The sequence below is a fragment of the Kryptolebias marmoratus genome, linkage group LG4 (genome assembly GCF_001649575.2).
Source record: "Kryptolebias marmoratus isolate JLee-2015 linkage group LG4, ASM164957v2, whole genome shotgun sequence".
In the NCBI taxonomy this organism is placed as follows: domain Eukaryota; kingdom Metazoa; phylum Chordata; class Actinopteri; order Cyprinodontiformes; family Rivulidae; genus Kryptolebias; species Kryptolebias marmoratus.
In genome coordinates this window covers 6,978,338-6,989,673 of record NC_051433.1, presented here as the reverse complement: position 1 = coordinate 6,989,673, position 11,336 = coordinate 6,978,338, and the positions used below count along the sequence as shown (strand labels likewise).

At 38.1% G+C, this 11,336-nt stretch overlaps 1 protein-coding gene across 2 annotated transcripts in view; it reads left to right on the top strand.

Annotated features, from left to right (window-relative positions):
- The window catches only part of slc12a5a (solute carrier family 12 member 5a), a 135,989-nt gene continuing 124,653 nt past the window's right edge, over window positions 1-11,336 (top strand). Inside the window, exons 1-2 of one of the 2 annotated variants that reach the window (XM_017408677.3) lie at window positions 1-98; window positions 195-384. In XM_017408677.3, coding sequence (XP_017264166.1) covers window positions 237-384 — 148 coding nt within the window. In that variant the 5' untranslated portion in view covers window positions 1-98; window positions 195-236. Of the gene's footprint in view, window positions 99-194; window positions 385-11,336 lie in introns of those variants that run through there. The other variant, XM_017408679.3, reaches the window with a different exon arrangement.

The window sequence follows — 11,336 nt, the reverse complement described above, 5'->3', positions numbered from 1 at the left end:
CAACAAGCCCGCAGACACCGGTTGATGAGATGGTCCACTCGGTATCACACGTCTAATAAACCGACAAAAACAGCGGCTATTTGTCCAGAAAAAGCGAGGTCAGTAGCGAACTTAGTTGATTGTGACAGTGGACTCTTAAGAATAATTGAGGAGAGGGATTTTTTTTTTAAATCCGTATTTGTCCGTCCGCACAGTGGCGAGAAGAACCGTCGCTTATCACGCCGGGGACAGCCACCATGAGCCAGAGGTTCACCGTCTCCAAAAGCGACGGCGACCCGCGCCCCTCGGACATCCAGGGGGAGGTGAACCAGCTGTTTGAGGGGGACGAGCCCCCCAGCTGCAGCGGCTCTGCGGGGGGGACCGAGGCGGTGCTGGTGCTGAAAGGTAGGGGAGACGCTCACGCCGGCTCCATTCATCATCCCTCCTTGCGGTCTTTACGACATTGTCTCGTTTTTCCAGAGACACCACATTGTCTTTGTGTGTGACTTGAATTCTTAATAACCTCTGAGGGCACCGTCTGGTCAACAACACATGCACACGCGTGCAGATGTCGCTTTTCCAGCCTCATGCATTGTCCAAGATGCATACATGCATGTTGCTTTGTTTACATATAAGCTGGTAAGTGGTGATTTTATGTGACACATGTTTCTCCCACTCCTACAACATGCAAACACACAGCATTTGGTAGATGTGCAGTCAGCATCACTCCAAGTACCCACCCCTTTTTTCTTCAATTGTCCCACACAAACAAGTTTTCTTTAAATCAAATGATATGGATTTTGTAAAAAATTAGGTCATGTTTCATTTCGGTTTTGCTTTCCTTAAACAATCGATTGCTTCACTGATGTTGTTAAAGGATATATTAGTTTCATAGTTATGCCTTACAAATCTTACACAGTAAATATTTAATGTGATAGCTAGGGAATATTGCCGCCATTCCACCCTTTATGGCCGTGATTCACTCCAAGTTAGTAATTATTTATTTAATACAACACAAGCAAATCCCTGGGTTTATTACAAGGAGGAAACCTGATCAATAGTGAATAAAAGACAGCCAATCAATCCTCTGCATACTCATCTGCTCTGCGCTCTGCTTAGTGAAAGCAATTTCCTTCAGTGGCCCTCTGAGTTGTTCCAGCGTGGTCTTCTGGGAACCAGTGGCACAATCCTATCGCCAGCTCACCTTATTGAAATAATCAAGGTCCTGTCAGTCATTGTGTGAATCGAACGCAGCAGCGCAGAACAAATAGCTGCTGAAATTCCCCTCGGTCTGACGATGGAAGCCTTTTGCCATCACAGGTGATTAGCGTTTCAAAAAGTGCAATTCGTCAAGTCCAGTCAAGTCCAAATAAAGATTTCTAATTCTTTGTATGAATGAATACATTTCATTAAGTGGCTGACCTTTAAAGGCTGCTACATTAATGACATTCCTTATTAATGGGCAAGCCTCCCAAGATTCCCACTGCTTTTACTGGAGGATATTAGCTAACATTAGGCTTTGAATTGTAAATGTTATTGCCTTAGTCATTTAGTTTGACTCAAAATAATTTGTCAAAAGCATTATTGGAACACTATCACTACATGATCAAAATATTGTCACAACAAACTAGGGCTGCATGATTCTTAGAAAGAATTGACATTACAGAATTTAGTCTTTCTGACTTTTTTTTTGTGATAAAATACAGAAATTTTCACCAGCTGACCTGACTGAAATAGGTTTTTATTCTAAAATGGCTAAAGTGATGTTTTTGGGGGTACAGCATCAAAAGCAAAATAAACAAACAAACAAAAAAAATCCCTTTCACTTTGACTATTTTCTTAGTTCAGGTCAAACAACTCATTTTATTGCTTCACTGGAATGGAACATCTTCTGTGATACATTAAAAGAGCTTTATAAGGCGACAGGTTTATGGGTGAAAATCTTTAGGCATCCCATGATTTGATTCAATTTAGAGGGTTGTGATGCAAATATAAAATAATTATTGATGTGTCTATGATCACACTTCAAACAAAATCATGAACACAGAATCTCTTAGGCCTAAAATGAGATTTTTTTTTGTTCTACACTGCTGTATAAAACAGGATTTCAGGAATTAAATGAACATAAAAGAAGTCAAAATGCAAAATACAGCGACTTAGGATTCTGTGGCATTGGATATCCACCCATCACACATTAGAGCTGTCTTATGCACTTTCCTCAGCGTTTCTGCAACTCTGTTTTGGTCTTGTTGTGTGAGAATAGGATCTTCAACCTAGGTTCGTAACTTTCTGTTGTGCTCCCCCCCCCCCCCAAAAAAAAAAAAAAAAAAAAAAGCAATGCAGTGCACAAGCCCTGGCTTTCAGCTACTGAACGCGAGCGCAAAACCTTTGCAAAAAAAGGAGGTTGTAATTTTCAAGTTAGGCAGAAACTTTGACGTTGATTGCTCAATGGTCCTGTAGCACAGAGCTATCACCATCTGTTTTAGTTTTTTGCTCCTCTGGGTGGAAACGTGTACACAGCTGGCACATTGTCAACGGTATTTTTCTCTATAACTCGCAGAAGCCAAATATTTCCAAATGCTGGCTTTCAGTGCAAAAGGTGCCTTTTCACAGCTCAGTCAGCCACCTCTTTCTTCTACAATTCAGATTCCACTTTTTGCTTTCCTCAACATGATAAAAATAATTCATTTTTGACATTTTTTAATTGATTCAGAATGTCTAAATCACAGTGCATGGAAAAATAGATTATAACCAACACCCTTACGGGTTTCAAAAGCTTCTATTTTGTCAGTTCTCCTTTTTATTGTACAGAACTGAAGGGTATTTTATTAATATTCAAGGCAGCTCATTAAAGCCATACATTTTATAGTTAAGTGCATAGCTGGAACTAAAGCAAGTAGTGCTGTTGGTTTTATTTCTATACTTAATGCAATGAAGCTTTTGAAAGTATCTCTGATGGAGCAGCAGTAGATCATGTATTAAATAAAACTACATCTGTTACATTAACACTTCTGTTTGTGTTTCAAATGTAATGTCAGCAAAAACCTTTTAAATGTTCTTGTGTGCACAAGTGACGAGACATTCAGGTAATGCCTGTCTTTATTAGAACTCATCTGTGTTATTTCTCTCATCTTGTAGCTCTGTTTTCTGGTGTGTTTTTTCAAGAAAAGGATGATGGAGAGTAGTTTTATGTTCAAACCTTCTAGGAAAGCTACATGTAAAGAGAAAACAACCAAATGTAAGCAGGTCGTGACATCAGTGTGCTTTGTCATTGTCCGCCTGGGTTTGCTGCAGCAGTCATTATTGCATCCTGTCCTTGATATTCATATTTTTGTCTGCAGCCTTCATGCTGCTTCTGAAAAATCCCAGACAAATGTTGTGCAGACTGACACTGACATTGTGTAACTGCAGAACTGTAATGTGTAGTGAGTCCTTCTCAGCATCACGTTCATAAAGGGAGGCAAAAGGCTGCAGAGATAAACATAATTTAGACGACTGAGGCTCAGAGCTGGAATAAACCCACCTGCCACATGTTTAATGCTGCAGGGATGGAGGCAATGAAACCCTGGCAGAAATTGCTTTGCATGCCAGCAAAACAGCTGCTTTATTTCTCTTGGTCCCCATCTCTCATGGTGGTAGATTAAAGACAGACTTTGAGTTGTTTTTATTATTATTTTTTGGTTCCTTGTTTGCTTCTTGTGTTGTTCAGTAGAAAAAGCCTGCAGGTCATCTGCTACCAGTCAGGGATGAGGTTGCATATGAATAAAAAAAAAAAAAGTATTTTTTTTTCCTTTACAGTTTGAAAAATGGGGATGGTTATTACATAACTGACAGGTTATATATAAGTACATTTCTTTGGTGAAAAAGTACATGATAAATTAAATATAATGTTTTTGGTGCAGAGTTGCCTCCTTTTGAGACATTTCCAGACTTTGAAGATTAGCAAATAATTAAAATTCTGACTACTGCCATGAAAATACGGCTTACAAGAAGCTTTTTCTAAAAGTAGACAGGCTCAGTTTATGTAGCCGTATGTGTTCAGGGTTTGAAAGATTTGTTGTATTTTCCCTCTGTGAACAAGTTAGCACCACCTCTTATCTGCCAGTCAAATCAAAGTGCATTGCTCTGAGCAACTTGAGTCTGTCATGGCTTCATCAGCTGATCACACAAAGGCGAGCAGACATGCTGTTAGATGAGAAAAGCCACTTCGTCATGGAAAATCTGCTGTGCTTTCCTTCTGAATTTAGAAAAGGGGGTCAAACATTTTTGTTTACTTCAGAGCATCAGGGCTTTTGTGCTGTATCTCACATTGACCTGAAGAAGCATTAGAGATGCATAGGTTCCTTATTGCAGTGTAAACAGAGAAGTCATCTGCACCGTTTAAAAGCAACCTTTCCCATCTGCCTCTTCGTTTGGCATGCTCACTTTTTCCATACTCAAAGGTCAAGCAGGGCTGGGTTGATCCTAGCGGACAGTGGACTCACACAGTGAGGCAGTTCTGAATTCTTTGTGTCTTTAAACTGTTTGAAATAACAAATCCTTAGACTTCATGCTGTTCGAACTGTTCGTTCTTTTTGGTTGACATATCCTGTGCTCTAAAGTTCAAAAGTGAAAACAAAATTTCCTCTATCTAAGTAGCAGGCCACTGAGGGAGAGAATAAAAGCTTTATTTAGATTGCCAGTCCAGCCTTTTCTCTTTATTGTAGCAAATAGTTTCAAAGAATGATGGAGGATGAAAACGTGCCATCAACTTCTCCTGAGCAATCAAATTAGATCCAATGAAACCCAAAATGCCACCTCAGCATTTGTCCACTCAAATGTCACAGTGTATCATTCAATCTTCTGGACAAATAAATGTCATCAGCGGTCAGTGAGAAAAAAAATATCTGCTTATGTTCACCTTTCATGACAGCCAGCTCCTTCTTGATGAATCTCTTTCAGAGATGCTGTGCCTTGTAGAGAACAGTGGCTTTGCAACCCTTTTAGTGGTTACCATGGCGATAAGTACATTTTGACTAAACTTGTCACACAAATGGACTTGCAGTGAGGTGAAAACACTTAAGACGGAGCAAGTACCGTTATGAAATCAGTCTCTGCCATTCTGTTTTTTTTTTGACAGCAGTTGTTGCGAAAGTACCACTGATAAACTGAATATATGCCAGACTGCTATAGGTGGACTATTATGGATGTAATAAGGTTAATTCTACTTTAAATGCAGCTTATTAAAACTTCAAATATGTTAATTTGTTATTTATTATTTTTCAATGGCTCAGTTTATAAATGAATTATTATTAGTTTAATTAAAGGCCTAGCATTTCTTGAAGGAACGCATATTGCCCGCCGCCTCTCATGCCAGAGTTTTCAACAAAAGTTGCTTTTGATGAGAAGGGTTGGAGTTTTGGTCATTTTAGTCAAACATTGTCAATGACATTATGCTTGATCACATGATCTGTTTGTGTTGAGGATGACTCTCAGCTACTACCACACCGAAGTTAAGCCCATATCTGAACATGTGACAGAGTTATAGCCATTCTTTGTGTTGGCTAAAGCCCTTTTCTTCAAAAGAATTATTCTTCATAAAAAATAGTTCCATCAATAAGGTTTTGCAAAACCTTATGTTTCTAAAGAAATACATTTGAGTTGAAATAAATGAAAGGATCTTTCTTAAAAGCACTAACTAATAAATTTACACCAAAATAAAAACAAGACCATCAAGACTTTTTAATCAAACTAAAAAGCTGTCACACATGAGAAGGATTTGCTGGGCTTCTAAAGCTCGTTTTCAGACTAATCCTTGAGGATACTTTTCATAAATAATATTCTCTTAGATTTGGCTGAATCCCAAGGGCTGGAAACGATTGTTCCTCCATGACAAAGGCGTGTTGGCTGACCAAGCTGAGAATTGTTTGTGTGTTTATTCAGGCGTTCCTCCTCCTGTGCCGTCAAGACAATATGTGTATAATAAACAAGCTCTTTGATATAGAGGGGATGTCCGATGGTGAGCACAGATATTTAGGCACAAAGGCTTGTTGTAGATGACTGCTGTTCTCTCTAGTTTCCCTTTAATATAGCTGGGGGACGATTTCAGTCTTTGGCCACATCATTAGGATTTTATAGCTCATCAGCAAACTGCACTAATTTAACTGCAAATTACTGCACTAGTTTCATCATAAAAACAACGCAGCAAAAAATAAATAAATAAACAAACATAAAAACAATAAACAAGCAAGAACATTGTGCACGAATATTCCCCTTATAAAGATACTTAGGAACAAGTAAAACCAGTTTAAAACCAGTTGTTTTTGCCGTGAAGCTACAATTAGCAGGATCCCTTTAGGAAACAAAAAACTAAAGTAAAAGTGAGAAATCTCTTGCATTAAGATGTAAAAGACTTTCTGGAACCTCTTTCAGAAACCCACAGCAACTGAAGGTGCCGTGCCTAAATAAGAATCTTCATACTCTTTCATTACATGACATTCTGTCACTAAAACTGTGACAACTGCAACAGCTTATTTAGTTTCATTTAATATATATTTGATGTCAGATTATTGTATTGTCAAAAGAAGAACAACTATAATTTGCCTTATATATATTTAGTTACAGCCCTGGTTTAATAATAAAAGATTTTTGAAAATGGTGTCTAAACTTGTAGTTTTAACAAAACGATCAAAAGAGGTTTTTGTAATGGTTTATCATGATATTCTTCTTGTTTTAATGTAATTTGCTGTTGTTTGATGCACCATTTCATCATCTAACATAAATTAAGATAAAAAATACACTCTATTTAAAAAAATGCATGTGGAAAAAGGAATAATTTGATGTTTACGTACATTTAAATACAACTGGGGTTTCCCTAACATAACAGGGAGGATTAGTTAAAAAAAAAATGTTTTGGTGGCAGAATATTTGTCTGTAAACCCGAGAAACATCTCCAACCTTACCAGCACTTATATTTCTTTGTTTCTAAGCCCAACTGTCCTCCTTAGCTTTAATGCCATTAAATAACAGTAAATTTCTGCCTCAGAGGAGCAGTTGAATAGTAATCTAGTTTGCCATTAAATGCCTCAGCTTCTTACCCTGTTATTCCTTTTCTGTCAGAGGAGGAATCATCAGTGCAGTGTAGATCAATAAACTCATACACCATGATTACAGAAAATTCTTCAGGGGCTGGATTGGATGCTGCGTGGTCGTTCAGAGAAATATGGTGACATTTCCCGGACAGCAGAGGGCAGCCAGTCGACCGGGTAAAAGATAAGACTCACAGGACTGCTGCAGATTGTTTTGGTGCTCCTAGTTTCTTTGTTAAAATGTTCAGCTTTTGACCAGTTTTAAATGCTGCTTCTTGCATGTCCAGAATTCATTAAACTATAAACCAGCTAAAAGACTGAAGCCAAGAATCTAATGCCTCTGCGGTAACTGCATTTTTTATTCACGACAGCAGGGGGCAGTTGTGTTATTTTAATCAGGACAGCTGGCAACTGTGTTCTCCTTAGCCTGAATCATGTGGGAGAAAAACCTGACATGAGTGAGGGATCAGGAACTCAGTGAATTACACAACACTGTGTCGTGTGGATGACGAAAGGTGCTTGTTAAGCATATGGCAAAGAGAGGGGGGGAAGTGAGGGAGTGCTTTTGTTTGTTTGGAGGACGGGAGCTGAAGAAGCAAGAAACAGAGAAAGAGATAAAGGAGAGACGGGATGTAAACCTTCCTTAGCCCAGAAATCCTTGTGCTGTTATGTAACTGTGTCTGCAAACGGGGGGAGGTATATGTGTGTGTGTGTGTGTGTGTGTGTGTGTGTGTGTGAAAGAGAGAGAAAGAGGGAGAGTGTGTGTGGTGGGGTATAATTGATAGAAAGTGACAAAATCCTCCTCACATGCAGGCAGGCTGCAGGGCAGACCTCAGTGACATTAACGCGAAAAGAACAGGGAGGAGGAGAGAAAACAGCAGCAGGGAGAGGTAGAGCAGCTCAGTCTACCACTCCACTCTAAAGATGGCACATCCATCACAGCTCTATACATCCAGTAATTTAGCTTCTCTTCTCAGCTCTTTATCTGAGCTGCGATCTTTACACGACTTGTGCCATTTCTCACCCTCTCTACCATTAATCCTCCATGTTCCATGTTGAATTTTGTTTGCATGTGTTATATATTTAGGGCTATTTTCCATGTAGTTTTGTTCTTTTGTTCTGTATTTATAGTTTATTATATAATTCAAGAAAATTGAAATGCTCCACCATCTTAAATGACAATTAAAGCTACCCTTGACATTTGATACTTGATTTTTACACTGGAATGGGCCACTGTCAGCAAATCTGGATGTTGCAGCTGGTTTCATCATTTGAAATTTATCTGTTGGTCTTGTGGTATTGGCCTTCATTTCAGCGCAGCACCATCAGGATCTGCGAGCAGCCAGGTCTCTGATGAATACTCTTCTTGTGCTTACCAGCTGATGCCAGGCAGGATGGGTCAGATGACATTATTGGGTAGCAAAGTTTGTGATGTAATGTCTGGCAAAATAAGCTCCTGGCAGCTGCATTCCTATAAATACTGAATGAAGTAATTAAATGCATATTGCCCGGTCCTTTTCATGCCAGAATTTTAGAATAACATCACGTTATGTCCAAAAAGATGGAGTTGTAGCCTTGAAAATAACATTCAATATCACAAGAGGTCACACTCAGTATATGTTGTGAATGACTCTCAGGTACTACCACACCAAATTCTAGCTCAGTTTCTGTAGAGTTATAACTTTTTTTGTGTTGGCTAAAGTTGATTAGTTGTTGCCATCTTGCAGTTGTACATCCACTGATTACTTTCTGAAAGTTTCATTAAAATGTGTCCAGTGGTTTATGAGAAATTTTGCTAACAGATCGACAGAGATGAGCCCAACAGTTAGGGCAGAATTTTAAACAAAGATCTTAGGCAATCTGTTAGTGCTGAAAATATCAGTCTCAGCTACAACCACGCCAAAATGTAGCTCAGTTTCTGTAAAATCTATTATCTATTGTCATTTTTGTGTTTTTGAAGTCATCTGGCTGTGGCAGCTCTCTTGAATTCGTCTGACTCAAAATCAGTTGTAGATGTAGATCTAAAGATTATTTTCTGCCAGTTTCATTAAAATTTGCCCAGTGGTTTACAAGATATTTTGGTAACAGACAGACAAACAGGGGTCAAACATAATCGTCAATAATAACTAGAAACATGATAAATTGTTATGGGTTTGTATAATTTCTCTAATGTAGGTTCCCTGAAAAAACAATAAAAACTCCATTATAATGTGAGAGTCCCACATCCTGGAGTTGTTGGTGTTTGTGTGTGATTTGGAGAGTAAAGACTCCATCTACTGAGGGAGAGAGCAGAGGCCCTGAGATGCAGGTCATGGATCCCCATGGGGCTGCACTGGTATTCAGGAATTATACCAGGCCTTCTGCTCCCTCAGGACTGCTGCACACTGCGTGCTCTGTGAGGCTCTGTCTCTGTCTCTGTCAGCTGCAAAAGACTTTGGGGCTAAAGTTTTTGTTGGAGCATAGTTTGGGGTTTGAAAAGGTAAACTGTAAAGGAAAATATGCAAGGAATTGTGCCACTAGCTGTATTTATTTTATTTTATTTATTTATTTATCTTTTATATAGGGAATTTTGATTTTTTTTTATACTTGAGAAGGTACCAGGCTTCTGTAATATTGCAGCAAACCTGAGAAATAAAAAATGTGAGAGACTCTCTGGAGCCGTTCAACAGTTTGAAAGGTTCTGTCAGCTCGTTGCACTTGGCTGGATGAAAAAAAACTCTCCATCACCATTACCAGGCATCCACTGCCGTGGTGCAATGTCAGCCAGGTGACTGCAGCGCCGACATGAATCAGTTGGCATTTCCAAAAACTACTTGTTTTGCATAAACTGAACATCCATCCATCCATCTGGTGAGCTGGTCATTGGATGAGAGGTGGGGTACACCCTGAAGAGTTCACCTGTCCATCACAGGGCCACATGGTTGTCCATGGTTAGTTGTCAAAGGACAACTAATATAATACTCTTCCTCTGTAATATTACTCTATACCCCCCTGCCACCCTACAGTAATATGTTTATTTTAACTATAGCTTAAAATACAGTTGATTTATCGTTGGTTCAGTCCTAAAGGACATAACTCAGATGAATTTATTAAACACACTGCTAAAGAAATTAAACATATAAAAACCTTATTAGGTTAGCAAGAGACCCAGTAGTTATTATAAAGACACTTTAAAGTAGGTGTACAAGTAGTTGTCTATTAATTATTGCCTTAGTGACAATTACGCTGCTAGTTTTAGGTTTCTGCTAACATTAATTACTTTAAATTCAGTGATAATTTTATATTATGTAAGCAAGACCTTATTCTGCTGTGTATGATGGCCTTTTATATATTCATATATTCATTTTGTTTCTTTCATCTTGTTTCTGTGAGAACAGCAAGTTAAAAAAACAAAGGAAAACTGAACTTTGAAAACTCTTGTTTTTGTCTTCAAGCTTAGTGTGTACATGCAGATACATGAGTGCAAACAGACTTGTATCGATTAAAAATAGCTGACGCAGAACAATGTATGTGTAGAAATTTGTTGCCTATCATTAATGACTTTTATAGTTGCATTTATTGTTAGACTGGATTTTCTTTCATATAATAAAGATTTCTTGGTGTTTATTTTTAATTGTTTTAACTATATATATATAAAGGTTTAGTTAGCTGCAGAGTTACAACCACATTTGTATAATTGTTTTACAGTGCTTTGAATTTTGAATTTAAGTAAAAGCTCTTTGTTTTAGGCACAAAAACAGGTGTAGGATATTTCATTGGCACTTTATTTCTTTGTTTCTGGTTGCATGAATAAACATGCTCTTCTTTACTCTGCTCTGACCAACGTAGACAGAAGGATTCTGTTTCGTAACACCGGTGAAGAAGTACGTTCAGATATAGACTAAGCTGTTTAGAGCAAATGCCAGACCACTCTAAAGACAAACATCAGTTGAAGAAGCAAATGTTGATTCACGGTGTGTCTTGTTCAACCCAAGTAATTAACTAATTTTAACAAGCATTTACAGGTGCTGGTCATAAAATTAGAATATCATGAAAAAGTAGATTGATATCAGTAATTCCATTTAAAAATTGAAACTTGTATATTATATTCATACATTACATACAAACTCATATATTTCAGATGTTTATTTCGTTTAATTTTGATGACTACAAATGACAACAAATGAAAATCTCAAATTCATCATATCAGAAAATTAGAATCTTGTGAAAAGGTTCAAAATTGATGGCACCTGGTACCACACTCTAATCAGCTAATTAACTCAAACCACCTGCAAAGGCCTTTAAATGGTC